The sequence below is a fragment of the Poromitra crassiceps genome (genome assembly GCF_964638095.1).
Source record: "Poromitra crassiceps genome assembly, chromosome: 10".
Taxonomy (NCBI): domain Eukaryota; kingdom Metazoa; phylum Chordata; class Actinopteri; order Beryciformes; family Melamphaidae; genus Poromitra; species Poromitra crassiceps.
In genome coordinates this window covers 18,032,670-18,053,669 of record NC_139631.1, presented here as the reverse complement: position 1 = coordinate 18,053,669, position 21,000 = coordinate 18,032,670, and the positions used below count along the sequence as shown (strand labels likewise).

The 21,000-nt window shown below is 43.1% G+C and overlaps 1 protein-coding gene across 1 annotated transcript; it reads left to right on the top strand.

The window, feature by feature from the left end:
- Positions 1-1,775: 1,775 nt before the first annotated feature.
- letm2 (leucine zipper-EF-hand containing transmembrane protein 2) lies at positions 1,776-19,544 on the top strand. The gene is made up of 11 exons (XM_083644247.1): positions 1,776-1,883; positions 2,494-2,562; positions 6,528-7,071; positions 10,696-10,839; positions 11,500-11,643; positions 12,523-12,726; positions 12,973-13,092; positions 13,518-13,637; positions 14,937-15,035; positions 15,653-15,721; positions 16,362-19,544. The coding sequence occupies exons 2-11, from the start codon at positions 2,516-2,518 to the stop codon at positions 16,416-16,418; spliced, it is 1,548 nt and encodes a 515-aa protein (XP_083500373.1). The 5' UTR covers positions 1,776-1,883; positions 2,494-2,515; the 3' UTR covers positions 16,419-19,544.
- Positions 19,545-21,000: the final 1,456 nt, after the last annotated feature.

Below are 21,000 nucleotides of genomic sequence, written 5' to 3'. Positions count from 1 at the left end.
GCAAGGCCTGACGATCTGGCGATGTGTCCATACCACCTCAGTTTTCGCTTCTTCACAGTGGTAAGCAGGTCATCGTGAGGAGTTGGACCGATGGCTTGGCTGATCATTTGCCAGACTTCCTTGTTTGTAATGTGCTGGGTGTAAGACATGCCCAAGAGTCTTCTGTAGCATCTCATTTCCATACTACATAATTTAGCCAGGGCAAGGGCAAAAATGCCCCCAAGAAATCTCAGAATGCCCCTAAAAACCATTGTCCACGGGCAAAAATTGACCCAATATTTTGATAATTTTTCATCTCTAACACACACTCAGCACCTGCAAGCTGGTTGCCAGAAGACGATGATGAAGAACACACACACACACACACACACACACACAAAAACACATACAGTGCTGTTGTTTACACTATGCTTTAGCAACTTTATGCACTAATTACTATTTTTCAAAGTGCCCCCAAAATTTTGTAAATGGCCCCAGTTTTTAGACAGTGGGTCAAAAGTTGCCCCCAAAATATTTTTTACATTTCCTACACTGGCTGTAAGGGTCCATGATTTGCATGCATATAGGAAGATCGAGATGACAAGCGCAGTAATCTCACTTTTGATCCCAGACTGATGTTTCTGTCCTTCCATATGGGCTTGAGTTGTGTCATGGCAGCAGTTTGTGCTATTCTGGCAAGGACTTGCTTGGAACCTTCGTCAGACACGATCGCTCCAAGGTATTTGAAGCTGGACACTGTGTCAAGTGCTTGTCCACTGACTTTGATGTTTGAGATGATGCCAGTTGTTTTTTTCATCAGCTTTGTTTTTTTCTGCGCTGATTTCCATTCCGTAGGCTCAGGAGGTGGTGTCAAGCCTTTCAACTAGCCTGGCAAGTTCTTTTTCTTCTCCTGCTAGCCCATCAATGTCATCAGCAAAACACCAGCTTTGCCACTATGAGTCTCAAATGTAGTTTTTTCCGCTCACAAATTCCAAGGTCCCTGTGCTCTGCTTTTTGCACCACTTGTATCAGTGAAGTGTCAATTTGTTTTGTTTATTAGAAAGGAACCCCATTAGCTGCCGCCTAGGCGACAGCTAGTCTTCCTGGGGTCCAAGACAAAAATACAATGCAATGATTAAAATACAAAAACACAAAGTCAATTTGTACTTGTGGACTTAAGCCGTTTTTTGTTCTGCTTTTTTGTTTCATTCCGTTCCAACCCATGTGGCACTAAATAGCCTACTTTACTTCATTCAAGTGATGTCAAAACATCTTGATCACCCCTTGTGGTTGGCTGCAGGATAGGTCTTCAATCCTGCCCCCTCCATGTTGGTGGACAGGACACGTCAAAGTAGCCTACACATCAGATAATATTTTCCCAGAGATGGTTTCGATCATTTTAGGTAGCTACTTCTTATCATGCTGATGTATGTTCAAGTGCTTATCTTTCTGATAAGTTTGTTTTTAAATAGTTGTTTGATTATAAACCGGCTGATTGACAGCTGTGACAGCCACTCTCAAACCTTCATCAGACTTCGCAGACTCCGGTTACAAATGACGTCACACAAGCAAGATGGCAGCCGGTTTTTGACTACTGAGTGATTCGTCTTTTCAAACACAGACGATCTTTGTCTGTACGCACACAACATTCACGCATGTACACTGTGACCTTTGCAGCTTGCGAAAGCTGTACCGAGTGGTCGGATGGTAAGAGGAACACGACGTTTCTCGAAGCGATCTAACGTTATAAACCCATCGTAAATGGGTTTATTATCACATCAGTCGTTATTTTCGTCGCGCCTCTCACAGTCGTCCGGTTGTTGTGAATGGATTATTGTTCTTGTCTCACCGAGAAGCCTTACAACGCCCTGTCAGCAGCCATCGCTTGGTCATTGACGCTGGAGGTAAACTCGTCATCAACAGCCATTTTCAGTTGTAGCATATTGGCTGCTAGCATGGCTGCTAGCCGCTAGCCAGAAATGCAGGATGGCAGTGACATGACCCGCCCTACTCTGCCTCCGATTGGCTTACCCTAATATTTTACCCTAACCGTAACCAATTATCACCCCTCATGCCTAAACCCAACCAATAATTTTCTCATGCCTAAACCCAACCCATACTTAAGCCAATCAGAGACAGAGTGTAGGGCGGGTCATGCCACTCACCGGTCAGGCTAGGCTAAGCTAGCTAGCAGAGGTTGCCAGCTAACTTGCTAGCATAGTCAACACTGCGAATTTCTTCCAAGAGTGTATGTTCAATTAACAATAGGCTATCTCATATTCCGCTTCTGTTAAAGGAGTAGTTAAGTGCTGTCTTTCATTCAAAGTTAGCCACAAAGCTAAACGTGATGACGTTTCGCCGGGCTCACGTTTGTCTGTTAAGTAACCCTTAGGAACATGTGATTTGGCTGGAGACAGGTGGGAATAGAAACAAGGCAGCTTTTTGGATCTGTTTTCCAGACTGCTAGCTAGACCAAACGGCTGAAATGTATTCTGCGTTTGTGTTTATTAACAGGATACCTTAATCGGCACCAGCAATGGCAGTGTTTAGTCCCCAGGTGCTCCTTGCAATCTCAAGATCAAGGTAAGTCATGCGCTTGCCCGAAATTTAGGAGGTTAAACAATATCATTGTTATTACACAGAGGGTTGTATATCGAAAGGTTAACATAAATAATGAATTGATTACTACTCCTCACAAAGTCCACTGATAATAGTTGGGCTACATGTTACAGTGAGGTATCCGATGTATTGAAGGAGGGCCAAAAGCACAAGCTTTCTGTTTAGCATAGATAGCGACTGCGGGTAATAACTGCATAACTCCCGTATGCACCGAGCTCACACACACGTACACACTCAGTGATGTAAGATCTGATATTTGACTAAAGGCAGCGATTGGTAAGGAGTAGACTATGGCATAACTGACACTGGATGTCAGTTATGCTAAAGTGGGAGTATGATAACTGGGACATAAACGTAGTTGAAGAGCAGATGAACCCTTCCAAGCTGCTGAATGGAGAAGCTTGCATGTGCAATATGTGAATGGGTGATGATGTGAAGTGGCCAGCACACCTCAGAGTAGCCCCAAAGTGACCCTACTACTGTACTGTACTGTACACTCAAATACTAAATATTTAGCAATAATATCTAAGTTTGTGGACAAGAAGACAATGAGGACTTTAGCTACATGCTTAATTCAATGTCACTATGACTACACCTGTGTATACTGGTACAGTGGCACTGGCATCACAAAAAAGTCTAAAGGCAGGCTCCAAAAAGCCGAGAAACAAATTGATGAGGGTCATCCTTGGCCTGTCCAAGAATGCACATTGGCCCACCCCACTTTAAAGAGTTAAATTGGCTCCCAGTGGAAAGCGCAACAGCTTACCATGGTATATAAAATATTACATAACCTTTGCCCCAACTACTTCAACAAGTACTTCCAGTATGTCCATGACATCCATAACCGGAACACAAGATAAAATTGCCTAATCTGAAGACCAAAGTAGGAAGAAGTACATTCCTCTATTCGAGTGGAGAGGAATGGAACAAAATCCCTAATGAAATTAGGCTGGCGAATTCTCTGAATGGTTTTAAAAACCTTCGGAAGAAATTATTTTTGAGGGTTTGGATGGTGTCAGGCACTACTGGGTGATATAGCTTCAAATCAATATGGTGATTATTTCACATTTTTACCTCAATTACAATTAACGAATGATTATTTATTTTATACACTTTTTAACACTGCTCTCATAATTCTCTGAGAAGGTTTGTTGGCTCGGTGTTTTCGCTCGTTTCACCCTCCATGCAGAGTGCAGACAGCTTCGCTTTGAGTGAACGCCTGAATGCGGAGTGGTGGACTAATGCGGAAAACGTGCTACAACGTCAAAGCCCTTGCCGTACGCGTCGAGGGGCGCGCCGCAGCTGGTGAGCCCCGAAAATGTGACTCGATGCAGCTGACGTGTAATGTAGATGGGCAGATAACAGGAGAGAGTGAAAGCTATAACCAAGTATATGCACTACATTCTCGCCTTCCCTCTAGTCATTGAAATCCTAGTGAAATCACACAATTTACTCATTTTGCCGGGGACTCCTCTGCGAACCCCCTCGTCAAGCTGACGTTCCGAATCTATACGGTGTAGCTGCCGTCGGCAAGGCTCCAAGTGGAGGCTGGCGTTGTAGCACGTTTCCAGCTTAATGTTACTGTAGTTGGAAAGGACGGAGGCACATGACTGAATTACCCTCAGGCTCTTCTATGTTGCGTTTCAACACTACACTGTAGTGTGTCACCCAGCCAAAATTCCTTAGGGAATCTGTGTCAGGCATTAAACTCACCTTATTTCTGCACTTTGAAGTCACAGGTAGGGTCGCATGGGGCAACCTTATTATATCGGAAGCCTAGGTGCTCCAAAAAGTGAGCGGTTATTCTTTTAAAAGACAAAGTTTGACGAGATACGGCCTGTTCTCTGGAAACAGAGTCCAGACTCCACACGCATACGCACTGGCATCATTTGGTGAAAAATAAATTGATGTTCTGGGCTAGTGCATGCATGTTGAAAGTTTACACCGATTGCACCCTTTTGAACCTTTTTTGTTGAAAGGTTGTTGGCAACTTGAGCAATGTGTCACATCTGCCATCTTTGTGACCATCTTTGCTGTCACGCGTTCGGGGGCTGTCTAGAATGCATTGCAAAATATCTGTAGAAGACGAAATGATGCCAGTGCGCATGCGTCTGGACTCTGTTTCCAGAGACCTGGCTGTATCTCATCAAACTTTGTCTTAATAAGCGCTCACCCCCACACACCCCACAGGAACAACAAACCAACCAACAGCAGAGGAAAAAACATAGCCCAACCCACACATCTCTGCAAAGATAAAAGATAAAACTCCCATTTGGAGAGAGAGAGAGAGATTTTCAGTGTTTTGTGTACAGGATCAGGTACTCTGAAATTTAAAGTTTTAATGTAAAACTACACAACAAGTAATATTAGCCTAGTTAAACATCCAGGTAGCTGAGAAATAGAAGGGAAAGTCTCCAGAAGTTTAGACACTGTCAAAATGGGTAGAGCAACAAGTCAGGAGCCTGTTTGATACAGATCCTTTGGTTTGATTTGATTGGATGGGGATCATCATAGTTTTTGATTTGATTTGATACGTTCCCATTTCCAGTGAAGCAAGCGAGTCGTCAAGATTAATTCAAGAAATAACAAACAAATGTAGGCTATATTGCGATGCCGTTCTTAAATACAGCTCCAGTAGCCTGCATCGTCAATGTTGTGAGGTTGCAGTGAGAGGCGAAAGTGAAACTCACCCGGGCGCTGACATCATCTGACTGTTCAGAAGAAGCTGTTGATGTGCGTGCTGCAGAGACAGCTCAGAGGATTTGCATTATGGTGGAAAAGGACATGATGCAGATCAACGTGGTGGACTGTGAGGGATTTCGTGAGCTACTGAACTACATTGAGAACAAGGCTGCCCCCCTAAGCACAAGCCGTGCTATTTTTAACAATATTATTTTATTTTTATTTTTTGCGCTATGGAGCATTAACGATTAACCGATTAATTGACCGTTAAGGTGTTCAATTAAGGAAAATGCATGAAATTCCCATCTCAGAGAGTGTACGGTGGCCAGGTTGGACAAAGTTTGAGAGAAGGCTGTAGGCTGCATAGCTGAAGAATTAAAATGTTATTGTCTCAAAAAGTTACCAGCCAGTATGCATTAGGGCTGTGGCGATTCACTTATCTCCCGATTCGATACTATCACGATTCTTGGGTGCCGATTCGATTTATATTGCGATTCTTAAGTATTGCGATTCTACGATTATTGCGATTCGATATTACGATTTATTGCGATTTTTGTTTATTTTTTTCTTTTCTTTTTTCAGTTTGTTTGCTTTTTTACACTAGATTAGAACATGGGAAAAGTTGAATCATACACTAGAGACTGTATATTATATATCATGAGTAGGGCTGGGCGATATAGTTAAAAACAGGGGCGGACTGGGATCATAATTCAGGCCAGGCATTAGATACCAAGCAGGCCAGGCCGATATGGGCCAACGCGCGTGAAATTTGGGCCGTTTGAAGCCAGATTTGGGCCGTTTGAAGTCCAATTTTACAATGAGATGCACCCACTTTAACCCTGAAGTGTAATTATTACTTCAGACTAACTAATAAAGTAATAAAACCACTAGTAAACCAGTAGGCGGCGCCTGGCCTGCTGTTCAGTGAGTGGCCTGACTGCAAGCACAAAAAACAAAACAAACAAAAAAAAAAAAATTTGTTGCGATTATCGATTCTGGAATAAAAGATCGATCCAAAAAATCGTGACATTAAAAATCGCGATACTTAGGTGAATCGATTTTTTCCCCCCACCCCTAGTATGCATATGGAATCAGGGATCCGTACTCATTTATTCGTCAAAGACACATTTAACCGGCATTTGACACTTGCCAAATGTTAATTTAAGACCCTGGGCAGTAACAACTTTCATTTGCATCCGTTATGACATATTTCATAACTAATACATTTTTCTTGTTTCTGTCAACAGGGGGTGCTATTTGTTGTCCAGCAGGCACAGCTGCTCCTCTCTGTCATCCAAAGCCTATCTCCACATAGACCCACCCAGCGTGGTATCTTCATTGTACCCACTCAGGCACTCCCGCTCCACCTATACCCACTGTTACCGGGGCCATGCCTCCTGCCGAACTCACAGCTCCACCTTACTGGCCAGGTCACTACACAACTCAAGTGTTTGGCTCCAGGACACAAAGCAGGAGGACACCAAGGCTGTGCCCGTCCCTGCCCAGGATGGCCCTCCTGGGGCAAAGAAAGACCCTGCTGCTGCCCCTCCGCCCCCACCCCAACCCCCATCAAGTCCCCCTCCAGCGTCCGCAGCTGCCACAGCAGCAGCAGCTGTTCCTCCAGCCCTGGAGAGGGCAGTCGTGAGAAAGTCTCTGTATCAGAGGATTGTGGACGAGTTGAAGCACTACTACAATGGCTTCCGGCTGCTAGGCATCGACACATCGATTGCGGGAAGGATGGTGTGGAGCCTGCTGCACGGACAAGTGCTCACACGCAGGGAGAGGAGAAGGGTAAGAAGAGCAGAGCATGTTGGTTGCAGTATAGGATACAGCCGGCTATTATTTGATTAATTCTCATCTGTGGGAATGAAACACCAGGCACAGGCATCTTTTATCAGTTATGCTACAGTTCTAAATTCATGGAGTGTAAAAAAAAACATTGAGCTGTATTTGCCTTTGTTCTTTTTTGCCTCTGCCTTCCCTCTTGTCATTTATTCCCTTCGGGTCACAGAAGGTGTCGTCTGGTTTTGTAACAGTCGTCTGGTCTCTTGTCATCATTACAAAAGACGTAAGAAGCTGTCACGCTGGTTGCTCTGCTTTGAGGTTGTTACACAAACAATCACTGACACACTTTACTGTATGCCTGAAGGCATGTTTTGGATTTTTGCACTTCTACCCGGTCAACGGGGAATGTGCACCAGGAAGTGTTCTGTTTCAGAGTACTATAGAGAGGGGCTAGTGGTTAGAGAGATTATGCTGTAATATACGTCACGAGTTGGATCCCAGCAACTTCCGATATGTCTATCATTATCAGCCATGTGTCCAGTCAAAACGAGCTGTAAATATGAGTGCAAAATGAATGTAGACTCTGAGTAAGCTTCTAGAGATGTGAGCTTAACACTGTTGTTGTTGTTTACTGGCCTATAGGTTTCCTGGTTTAGCACAATACAAGATGTCTCAGTAAGTCAGTGGGTTAAGGTCTAGGGCCTAGTTCAACCCATGTTCGCTTATCTGTGTAGGTGCAGTTATTCCCTTTGACAGGAAATATGCATGGTTTGTCTCTTAACCATTCACTATTAAATTAAGCAAACATAAACAATCCTTGAGCGGTTCATGATTTAGTTTGTAGAGCTGATCGCTGCTTAACTTAGTTGTGAAGTACATTCATTTCTGAAGTTGGTCAGGAGGATGATCTGCTCCATGTTGCTGAGGATTGTGGTAAGATTATTATACTTATTATAGCATGGTGTGGTTCTCTGTAGCACTTAAACATCTGGGGCCGGTTGCACCAACTGGTCTTAACTATGCCTGGTCGTAACTCCTACGTCGGTCTTAGTTAAGACCAGTCTTTAGAGTGGATTTACGCCTGTTGCACCAACACGGCTTACTCTGGTCTTAACTACGCTGGTCGTAGCAATGCGCGTTTATGTGAATTGTCGGGGAATGCCCTCTGATTGGCCCACATGTGCCTCGCGCCGTCACCCACTACTGTATGTGCGTCACTACACCCTCCCTCCTCCCACCCCCCTCCTCCTGTGGAAGCCCCGGGGGAAAATGGCGGCGGCGATTAGTGTCAGGGAGTCTGAATGAAATTGAATGTAACGTTCCCAATTCTATGTATTACATTCTAAAAAAGTAACGGCAACATTTGGGAAGGCTAAGCCACACAACTAGTTAGTTATAATCTAACGTCGTGCTTTCAAAGACGGCGAACTGGCGGTGTTACGACGATGGCGGTCAAAAAGGTCTCCGCGGAGATCTCTGCTACGCCTCCTCCTGACGAGGCGTAGGAGTTACGCCTGGTCTTAGTGAAAATAAGGCTTAAGTCGTCTTGGTGCAACCGGCGTAGCTGTTAGGTCGTAAAGTTACGACCAACTTAGCTTAAGACCAGTGTAAGACCAGTTGGTGCAACCGGCCCCTGAAGTATAGTTGCAAACAACTGTACTAAGTAGCACATATTGCCCATACTGTGATTTTATTGGATCAGTAGTTGGTACCAGGAGCCAGTTACGAAACGCCGATCAGATGATGTGGTCAGCTGGGCTGGTCTTCGTTGTGTTCAAGCATGTGTGCCCTGCTGAGATTTCTTAAGGCCTTTTATGTAGGGATTACTGTTCCTTATATTATGAGCTCTACCTGGAGAGCATGAGACAAATCATCTAGGCTTTCTGTCTATTTAAGGAGACTAGACACCTATAGGTCATGGCAAGTATTTACCATTTGCAGTAGAAACTACATGAAAGGAGGATACATGTCTTGCTGAGTGCTGACTGACTGGTGCACACATTGAGTAAGCAGGACATGCATGCCTCGCACAGTGAGTGACCCAAGCTCTGTGCATGCCAGGGTAGAACTACATGAGGGGCTATTTTAGAAGGGAACTGGCACAGCTGCAGTGCACATGTAGTGGCTCTAAATCGCAAAAGGGCGATGGGATTTCCTACAAGTTGCCAGATGCTGTAACTTTACTATCTTTACTAGCCCATGATGCCAACAACATTATTAACACATTGACTGCCAGCCGTTTTTTTTTTGCTGTAGGTAGCTTCTGCCAGGCTGTTTTTTGAGGATTCTGGCTCATTTTAAAAGAGCCGAGGATTCTTTTCTGCTTGGAGTTTGTGAACACAAAGTTCAGAAAAGTACTAATAGAATGTGTGCTTTCTCTGTCTAAAAGAGTTAGTTTGTAGAGTTAGTAGTTATGTAGATATTAGCCGTTGAGTACAGCATGGTTTCAGCTGTCTGAGAGTGAAAGCTGAGATAATCGCAGTTTTGTGAAATTCAATCAAACAGGCAGAACAGTCACTTTAACCATTTATTTTTGGCATCAGTGAGAGATCAGACATCCAAACAATATAGTTCCGAACGCCCTCTCCTTCAACTCCTCCCTCCGTGGGCGTGTCTAGTGGCTTTCAGCCTGCGTTTGTCACAAGCGAGTGGTCTGCTGCTGCTGCTGCTGCAGCGAGTTCGAGCAGCCTCCCTCCCTGGCAGCGAGTGTGGATAGGTCTCACTCGTCTCTTGGGTTTGAGAGCCCCGATGAAGCCCCGTGCGACTCTAGGCTTATGCAAATTTGCAATCCCCCGTGTGCTGCTGCTGGCGCGGCCCGAGAGCGGCGAGTCTGGTGACTGATGACTGTAAAATCGGCAAGCCATTTCCTTGAGAATGGAGGAAGCAGCCGCGGGAGGCGGCTGCTTTTGGTTGACTTTCTCTCTGTCGGGAGGGCACCGTCGCCACCTAGCTGGTCGGTAAAATAGATTATACACATTCAATACTTCCAATATCTCCATAGGAGACGCGGGGGGCATTGATCCACGTAGCACCGTCAAAAAAAAAAAACGATTTTTTTTTACGTATTAATACGTCAATGGCAGTGAACCGCTGGATTTTTTTTGACGTATATATACGTCAGTGGCAGTCAACGTGTTAACGATATACAGTGTATCCCCTACCATTCTACAGGCCTGGCGGGCCTTTTTTTGTTCTTTTTTCTCTTCATGTTCTCCCCAAAATGTCAATAAACCTTTATGGCATATTATTACAATACAACAATACTGGTGTTGACAGTGTTGTTGACAGTAATAGAAGATGCCAAGTCATTCAAAAGAATAAGCATTTTGCTTTTAGGAGCATTGTGCCAGTGTGTGCAGCGCTGTTCCAAAACGTGTCAACGTGTGTCGTTGCCTGGGAAACTTGCACATCCCATAATACAACTGTTCGCATCACATCGCATCATATAATAGTATGATGATACTTGAGATGCCATTGCGAAACATAGATGCGAACAGGTTAGCTAAAAGTTTACCGTCGCCAGCCGTCACCGTTGCGGTCGGGGTACGTTTCGAAATCCCTCCAGGCCTGAAAATCTTTCTAGGGGAAACACTGATATATATTTTTTTATTTCCATCTTTCTCATTTCAGCTGCTGAGGACCTGTGCTGACTTGTTCCGTCTGGTGCCCTTCACGGTGTTCATCATCGTTCCTTTCATGGAGTTCCTCCTTCCAGTCTTCCTCAAGCTCTTCCCGGAGATGTTGCCCTCCACTTTCGAGACAGAGTCCAAAAAGGCATGTGTATCATATATATATACACACTATGCACATGCACACTGCCGCCAGAAACCTCAATGACCTCATGACTGGGTTTATCCTCTCTTGCTTGTGTAACTTGTCAGATATGGCTGAGGCAGCTGCACTAAGCAGTTCAGACCATGGCTGATGTAAGCGGCCGACTTAAACTGATACAGTGAGGCAATTTACAGTGACAGCTTTATCAAAATGTACACACAGTTTCAACATTCGCAAGAGCAGGACCCTGACTTGTAAATGTCCCCATATTGATCTAATTTGTCTATTGTTGCCATTATCATAAATCCACCATGATATGACATTCCATGGTGTTGCTTTTCAAACCTCCTGTAGAGGAGAAGCAGCAGGTTTCTGCATTGGGCCCAGTAGCCCTGTCAACTCCAATGTTCTCTGGTTCATCTGGAACATGGTTGAGTGAGTCACAGATATGCCCCTGTGCTCCTGGACAACGGAGAGGCGTCTGGCCTCTCTGAGCCTGGCATAACGTGGTTTGACTTTACAGTGAAATAATTACATAGTATCCCAGACCAGGCAGTAATAATTAGACTGTACTTCTCACTAATCTAACTGATCGCAAAGCACATCTAACTGAAGCTGTTTTCAGGTGCTTTTGAAACTAACCAGCCTCTGTCCCTACAGGAGGAGAAGCAAAAGAAGGGTCTGGCTGCAAAGCTGGAACTGGCCAAGTTTCTCCAGGAGACCATTGCCGAGATGGCCCGCAGGAATAAGGCTAAGGCTCAGACAGAGGATGAGACGCAGCGCTTCTCCACATATGTCCAGAAGGTAAACCACAGTAAAGGCAGCACTCTAGATGTGTTATATTAGTTTATTACATATGTCCAGAAGGTAAACCACAGTAAAGGCAGCACTCTAGATGTGTTATATTAGTTTATTACATATGTTCAGAAGGTAAACCACAGTAAAGGCAGCACTCTAGATGTGTTATATTAGTTTATTACATATGTTCAGAAGGTAAACCACAGTAAAGGCAGCACTCTAGATGTGTTATATTAGTTTATTACATATGTTCAGAAGGTAAACCACAGTAAAGGCAGCACTCTAGATGTGTTATATTAGTTTATTACATATGTCCAGAAGGTAAACCACAGTAAAGACAGCACTCTAGATGCGTTATATTAGTTTATTACATATGTCCAGAAGGTAAACCACAGTAAAGGCAGCACTCTAGATGCGTTATATTAGTTTATTACATATGTCCAGAAGGTAAACCACAGTAAAGACAGCACTCTAGATGCGTTATATTAGTTTATTACATATGTCCAGAAGGTAAACCACAGTAAAGACAGCACTCTAGATGCGTTATATTAGTTTATTACATATGTCCAGAAGGTAAACCACAGTAAAGGCAGCACTCTAGATGCGTTATATTAGTTTATTACATATGTCCAGAAGGTAAACCACAGTAAAGGCAGCACTCTAGATGCGTTATATTCATTTATTCCGATCCCCATTAGTTTCCACGACATGTTCTAAACACACACTTGCACAACATAGTGAGTCATTCTACACAACTGGTTCAAAGTCAGATTTATTTAAGTGAACTAGGCATAAAGTTGGAACCTAATTAAAGTGTTTAGACTGTCTAATGGTATTTTGTTTAGCTAAAATAGATCACACTTTCTCTTCTGCTTTTTTTTCTAGGTGCGGCACACAGGAGAGCAGCCCGCCACTCAGGACATTGTTAGGTTCTCTAAGCTGTTTGAGGATGAGCTGACACTGGAGCACCTGGAGCGCCCCCAGTTGGTGGCTCTGTGTAAGCTACTGGAGCTGCAGCCCATTGGCACCAACAACTTGCTGCGTTTCCAGCTGATGATGCAGCTCAGGACCATCAAGGCAGACGACGAGGTGAGAGGGAGGAAGAAGGTGTAACCTGCAGTCATCATGGGAAGGGGAGAGAGAAAGGGGTAGAACAAGAGGAAGATGTAATGAGGAAGTTCAAAGGGTGGAGGCCTGCTGTTACGACATTTTCACTTATGCTGCACTAAAAAATTGACAAATCTTTAGGTTAGAATAAAGTTTGGAATTTGTGCCAATTCCTCTTCATGTGTATCAACAACAGTTTGTGACTCTTCCCTCTCTGTTTCTGTGCAGATGATAGCAACCGAGGGTGTGCCGGCTATGAGTGTGTCCGAGCTGCAGGCAGCTTGTCGTAGTCGAGGGATGAGATCTCTAGGTCTCACCACCGACCAGCTACGCCAGCAGATACAGCAGGTGAGACATTTCAAACTTTGATTGGCTGACAGGAACTAACTCCTGATTTCTATGCATGATTAATTGGGTGAGCCCATTAGGCTAGAATAAATTCATTTGTAGTTAAGTCTATTGTGCGAGAGATTGTCTTGTATTATATTGTAAATTTAGTGATAAGAAAGTGATACATGCAGAAATTCTCAAACATATTGGCAGCATCTGTTTAAGTGAAAGAAATCTGATGAACCTTTTATTTTAAAAGTGTTCTGGTAATTCTATAAGTCTTGAACCAATACAAAATGAGCCAGTAAAACTAGCTTTGACTGTTTATGGGCATATGTACCAGTTTGGAATGGACTTAATTAGAATTCAATTTGGAATGTCTTTGATGAAAAATGTCTCTTATCAATTATACCCATTAATCAATGTCCATCTCTCCCATCTAGTGGCTGGACCTGCACCTAAAGGAGAATGTTCCACCATCCCTGCTGCTGCTGTCCAGGGCCATGTACCTGACTGACCTCAAACCAAAACCCCCAGTCATCCCACCGGTACCCAAACTAGAGGTTAGTCCACGTTCGACATACGACACTCAGCCTATACAGGCTAATTAAACCTTACAAACGTAAAGGTGCCATTTAGAGAATTGGAACGCAGTGCAGGAAAGTTCACTTTTAAGTTCAGTTGGTATGTAGGTCAGGTAGAATGTGTTCTGGCCAGCTTGGTCTCTGAGCTGTGTGTGGAACACACCAGATGTTACATAACTAGTTTTATTATTCTTAGCTCTGTCAAAAAGTTTGTAGCTGCTGCGGCCAGCATGGCTGAGCAGCAGCTCTATATAAATCACTCTGTTAAAAAAAAATGTTGCTCCTCACTTGAAGCGGATGCTTCGTTCTGGCACAGGAAGAGCAGGGGATGTTAGTTATAAGTGACATGTGTGTCACACGGCTGGACACAACCAGACACACACACACACATCATGACTTTATGACATCATCAGTATTGTCATTCGGGCTGAACATGCTAGTTGGGCAAATGTGAGTCGATGATGTCACATTGTCAAGACTGACATCGGCACTGATGACATCTCTCACTGATGACATTACAATTGCTCGAGTGACATCACTGATGACCTGGCTACTTTTTAGCTGCGGCCAGCAGCACGCCCCCACCAACCAACCAACCAACCAACCAACCAACCACACTCGGTTGGTCGGTTGGTCCACCTAAAAATGTTGGTCCATAAAAATCAGTAATTCGCATCTGGTGATGTTAGAAGTGACATCATTAGCAACAAGTATTCGATGATGTCAGCATGGGAGGTGACATCATCAGAGATAATCAGAGATGGTTTGATGCCATTGATGATGTCATAAGTCCTACTACATCACTGCATCTTGCACAGTTTTGATGCTATATCACGCTCACAAAATCTGTCCACAGACAGACAGACAGACAGACAGACATATAAACACCTTGCAAAGAACTCAAAAGAAGGGGAGTTAAGAAGGGAATCATGACCAGGGACAGAATGTAGGGAAACAGTGGATGGATAAATCCAGAAGGAGGCGATAATGCAACATAAAGGATGCCACCTGCCATAAAACACCACAGAAGAAGACCTCAAAACAGCTTCTGTGATAGTTCCCGCAGCCGCTACAATAGGAGTCTCCAGGACCACATTTTGCCTTGATGACACAGATTCACAAGGTGAAAACAATACCACTGCCAGCCACACGCTGTCGCGGCTGATAATAAAGACTTGTATACACACCTATAGAAATATTTAACAGATAATCTCAGATAGCCAATGCCTATTTTGTGGGTGAGTTTTCTTTTTCACATGTTTGATGTCATTTTTGCAGAAAGCAACTCCTCCTCCAGTGGAGAATGCAGAAGTATCCACAGTCCCCATCTCTACTGACATGCTGGCAGACCCTGCCCTGGTCATCAAAGACAGACCGGTCAGTACACTCCAAACACAGCAAGATGAGATTACCTGTATATGGATGCTAAAATGGAAATTTGGTCATTGCAGAACCTTAAAGTCGAGCTTAAATGGCATTTCCAGGTGATGTGATTCCTTATCATGCCATATAGAGTACCACAGGGATGACATATTTTTGTAGGCTTAACCAGAAATCGCTGCCATTTTACATTTTGGTTCATTAGGGAAAAAGTCTATGGGGTTTTAGAATGGGGATTTCAGCTGCAACGAGCCTCGTAAATAACGATATTGCTGGAATGGGAGTTAACGAGCCAGTTACGTGTCTTTTGCATTTACATTAAATGAAGACATACTTATTGGCTAAGTATATTAACATTTATGGGCTAGAAAAGTCTGCCCATGTAGGCAGCCATGTTGCCTGCTCGGAATTTTCTTCCATCCATTAAGATTGATTGTCATGATATTATTGGTTGAAATTTAGTTTAAATTTGATAGTACTAGCTGATGTCAGCACACTGCAGATTTTGTTATGAATGAAGACGGCATGGTTGACAAATGTCAACCAATCATCCCATTTTTCGATTTTGATGTATGCATTCATTCACAGCATTCTTCTATCTCTGTCTGTCCAAGGTGGAGGAGATACGAGACAAGGCTCCTGTATTGTCAGACAAACCTCTGTCTCCTGCTGAAGTCCTTGCGGTGAGCACTCGTAGTTCCCTGGGCCTGTATGCGTCCACACAATCCAGTATGGGATTTGATGCTAGGCAGGGCTTCATAATCCAGTTAGTTCCTCCTGGCTTAGATCTTTCTTGCATGACATGCTCATTTCTCACACCAGAAGGTCACAGCTACAATCCTGGAAACCAGCCGTCAGACACGATACAGTGCTCAACCGATGGTTGAAGAGAAAAGATTGATTTCCCGTTAGATGAGAAGGTCAGAGTAGCCCACACAGATGCAGGTAGCTACTGGCTAAAAAAAGATCTCAGTTTAATATGTGAAGGATAAAAAATAAGCAATAGCTTGATGTTTTATAGCTTTTTTCCCCAGTGACATGCACTCTAGGTGGCCAGCCCACATGGGCTTAAAATACACATTCATGTTGGCTGTAATATTAAAATTGTATTATTTAAACAAATACGGTAAGTTTATGTACATGTACATAAGAATATTTCTATACAAACTTGAGTATCAGACAAAGCAGGATATTGCTCTTTTCCTCAGACTTTACAGATGAAGTACTCCACATGAGCCTTTTCTCAAGCATGTCAAGTCACTTTCTTGTGCTCGTATGAAGCTAAACTTTGCTCTGTGACCTGACCTCTGATCTCTTCCCCAGGCTAAGGCAGCTGCAGATTTGTCCCAGAAGAGCAAGATGAGTGCCAACGGTGTGTGAAGAGGAGGTGCAGGAGGCTCCTGGCTGGACTGAAGGAGAGACGGGCTTAGCTACGCCACGCCACAGCGCCATGTCCACAGGAAAAGTAGGGAAGGCAGGGGAGTAGTGGTCAGATGTCGGGCCGTCCGTGATCTACTACAACTACATTGCAGAAATCATCAACCACTTGGAATCTATCCCTCATCCCCACCATCTTCAAATCCATTGTCCCTTCTTCGGACCATACGGATAGGAAGTTCTTGGCCCCGTTCAACATTGTTCCCGCGGCAGCACCTCTGGCATGTGGCTGAGAGCAGGTACATCGCTCTCTTCTGATCCAGATCCGGGTTTGGTTCCCCGGAGCGACACCTCTGCTTCATCTCAGCAGCCTCCCTTTACCCCCCTTCCCTCTGCTTTCAAATGAGTGCACTCCGTTTACTACATCTCTCCAGGTCACCGGGACAAAGTATCTACCTGAACTTTGACTGGACTGGCAGACCACTGATGGTGCGATCAATTCATTTGATATCCTGGAAGAGACACGGCCCAGCCTGCAATTACCCAACCTACTTAATCATCTGCTGGATGATGTCTCCCTATGGTCTACTCTAGACCTCCTCCTCCTCTTGTATATTTGTAAATATCCTGTATATTTTTATCATTGTCTGACATCACTGCAGCAGCAGCTTTGTACAGTTTGCTATGCAACTGCCTAATTTCTCTTCAACAACAAAATCGAACGTTTACCTCTTAGCAATTTTATTTGATTTTATCTGTGTAACATTTAACTCACTCCAGTTCCGATTGTAGCTGAAGTCATCTGATGAGATGATGTCTTGTTGAACTTTCGGGTTCAGCAGCTGTCTCAACTTTTGGTTTTCTCTCGGCAACTTCGCCATTCTGAACCCTGCAGAGAGGTCCCAACATCAACAGACGTCACATTTGAACCTTTGGCATTTCACATCAACCACAGGTTCAGGGAAAATCCCAGAATCCCATGTTGTCGGGCATGTCAGCTGACGACTAGCTGATTTGGACTGGCCCCGAGACTGAATGAGGGGGCATTGTGTTGGTGCTTGCGGCTGTAAATAGCTAATGAAGACTGGTATATTATTATTATTATGATGTGGTAAGAGAGCGCTCACTCCTTAACTCCACGAGAGACTGTAGCGATGTGCACAGTCTGTCTCCACTGATAAACTGAACGGGCAATCTGTAAAATTAGCCTATTTTATTCCACTGGAATATACAGTGTGCATATTGTGTTTAAGGTTATGTGGCTACTTGCTTCTTAATTCATATTTGAATGAAAAGGTGCTTGACAGCATTGGCTGCTATTTGATATTGTCCATGCAAATTGTTAAAACTACTTGTGAATATGTCATTAGAAGCATCAAATACAATAATATTGGAGTAGCATTTAAATGTTGAAGCCACAAATGAGATAATTACACGGGAAAGTTTTACATTTTATTTTCATTTTGTAATGTGGTTCTAAAAGAGATAAAATATAATAGTATTATGACTGTGATATGCCCATGCCCAGGTATCCTACTTCATTAAGCTTTCATAATTATTATGACCTTGAAGGTCGCTATTTGAAGGTTTACCACGTTAAAGTGTACTGTATACACGTGTGTGTGTGTGTGTGTGTGTGTGTGTGTGTGAGAGAGAGAGAGAGAGTGAGTGAGAGTGTGTGTGTGTGTGTGTGTGTGAGAGAGCGAGAGGGACAATGCCTTAGCCTGAGAGAAATGTTTAGCATGAAGTCTGGAGAGATTATAAACACCCTACATACAGTACAGCTGAGATTGATGGTGTAACTGATCTCACGTGGCAACTCATCTCTCACCGTCTCTGGATGGAATGGAAGTTGTCATGTCCTCAACATTCTTCTTCATACCTCATCACCCATAGACACTTGCTGGAAATAGATTCCATAAATGAATGGGTATATTTTTTAAGCAAATGATAACTAATGAGATTTAATATTCTTGGTTTTTCATGTTCCTGTGGATGAAGGGCGTTGGGGTTGATGTTTGCTCTTTTTTTTTTTTTTTATCAGATTATATTGATTTTCAGTCCTACCATGTCATTTGTACTGGGTTTGGCTCAATTCAGAGAGTGTGTCCAACACCTTTCTCACACCTTTTCTCTTTGGAATGTCTCCTTTTCTCCTCCCCACTCGATCCCAAAGTTAAGAATCTTCTCTCGTCTCATCATCACTGATACTGAGGAAAAGCTCTGTCCTTGGTGGGAAGGAGCTCAAGAAAGGAAAAGATGTGTGAATCACGAGTAGTTGGCATTTATCAAGCCTGACTTGTGTTCTGCTGCCATATGTAACCTTATCCCCAGCTTTCACTTGAAGCTCTGTGTATATGTCATCTGATCTAAGCAACAATGGTCTTTGGAAAGAATCAGAAAGTTGGTGTTTTGAGGAAGAGGTCAGCGCTTAATTCACAACAGCCCGTGTCACTCTGTGATTGAGAAAGGCATCAGTAGTGTTTGTGTGTGTGTGTGTTTGTGTGTGTGCACGCGCGCGCGCGTGTTGCTCTCCAGATGTTGAGTTGATAATTGGTTGATAGTGTTCTCACACCCCCATACATTTGATCGCTGGTACTGCGTAATGAAGCAGTGGGAATGATTGGACTGGGCTTCTATTTCTGCCATTAGACTCAGACTTAAGCATGTCTCAGACTTAAAGATGTTTGTAAAATGTCCTCACAACTAACTACTGGATAAGAAGACTAGACTAGTAGTGGCAGACATTTATGAACGACTTGCCCATCGCTGTGATTCAAGATGCCAAAATATGCCATAGTTCATTGATCAACATAGTCCATCTTCTCCTAAATAGCCCTCATTTCATCTCTCCGCAAAGAAGAGCGTTCGTTTCCATTCATTCAGCATCGTTGCACCCAAGTGTGCACTAACTGTTCCGTACTCTTGTATCGATCACTGTGCCTGCTAACTGCAAACTGATCATACTTTTGTTTAAACGCCACTGTGATCTGTGACTGTAGGTCTGTTCTTTCAGTCCAAAACGTTTGCTGTCCTGTTACTCATTCCCCTGCATTTAAACTTCTGCATCATTTTACCATGTCAAATGAGCGTTTGGGTGATGAAAGACCAGAGTTCACATGATTAAATTCATGAAATCCTTTACACTTGTGTCCTGTCTCTCTGTCGACAATATGTATACAATTATGCGATAGCAGTTAAAATAAGTTTCTTCATTTCAAATGAACAAGCGGTAATGTTAGAAGTTGTCAGTGAGTGAGATTGTAGTGAATGAGAACAGTAAAGTTATGATGTGGGAATCTTGATTATTTTTTAATTTTGGTTACATCTTGGTGATAAGTGGGCATGGCCTTTGCTGCAGTGATTTTTCCCAGGAAAGACCTACATGACACTTCACACAGCAATGTAAAATCATGAGCTGAATATAATAGGTTGAATTACTATTGTGTTATATCAATTGGTTGGTGATATAGTGTAACATCTGTGTATGGAATGTCAGATTATTATTAGATTACTTTCACTTTCAATTCAAGAGAACATTATGTGAATCATTCCTGGCAAACCTGCATGATTCATGTACTTTCTCTTGAAGTGAAAGTGAAGGAAGAACAATTACAAAGTTATCTGGAAGTCAAAAAAGAAAAAAAGAGGATGAGGAAAAGGAAAGCCAGACAGTGGAGCAGAGAGGCCTACTGATTAAACAATTACATAGTAGGCTACTGAATGCAGACTGACAGGTTGTGAATCAGTCCACCAAGATCATTGGACACAAACGCCAACTCCAGGACTTATTCTCTCAATCAATAAGCAAAATGGCAATCTAGATGTACAACAACCCCACCCACCCTCTCCACAAAGCAAATAATTCACTTATAGTGATCAATACTCCGCTTACAGTGATCATTTTTAGCCTTGGCACACCTGAGAACAGTGGAAGAAATGTTTAAAACTACATTTTATAATTTTTTACTTACAATAGCTGGAGGCCTAACTTACTGTATTTTTGAAGTCAATAACATTCAGTAAATTGAAAAGCTGTCCATTTCATTACTTTATATGTACTGTATTCATGTAATAAATATACAAATGTCAATTACATGGTAATCTGCACGAGAAATAAAGAAAAAGAAGAAAATCCTGTTATAATGATCATCTGCTTATAGTGATCAATTTGACCCATCCCGAGGTGATCACTATAAGAGGAGTGCACTGTATAATATAAAATGTGACAATGTTGAAGTTATTGGGTTATTTATTTAGGTTTTTATTGTTTTGGAATAAAAAAAAGTTTAGATTTTGTACTTTTTTTGACCAATTATTTATAAAATAATTGTGATGAACGCTGGTTGGAAGGGGCCCCCTTAGAATCTTAGCCTAGGGCCCCAACAGACTCTAGAATCGCCACTGGTGTGTGATCACCGTTCTACTATGAATCACCTCATTCAATGGAAAGGAATTGCTTCAAAATGTCCCCATTCAATGGGGTGGAGTTGTACAATCTCTACAACCCAGTTTCCCTGGGGTTGTAGAGATTACTTGCAAAACCCCATTTAATGGGTAGGATTCGGGGGTTGTACAGATTACT

Bases quoted from the DNA above. Each gene is read 5' to 3' on its own strand.
- letm2 (XM_083644247.1), top strand. From the start codon at position 2,516: ATGGCAGTGTTTAGTCCCCAGGTGCTCCTTGCAATCTCAAGATCAAG. The intron at 2,563-6,527 runs GTAAGTCATGCG...TTCTGTCAACAG, and splicing joins CTTGCAATCTCAAGATCAAG to GGGGTGCTATTTGTTGTCCA. The intron at 12,727-12,972 runs GTGAGAGGGAGG...GTTTCTGTGCAG, and splicing joins CCATCAAGGCAGACGACGAG to ATGATAGCAACCGAGGGTGT.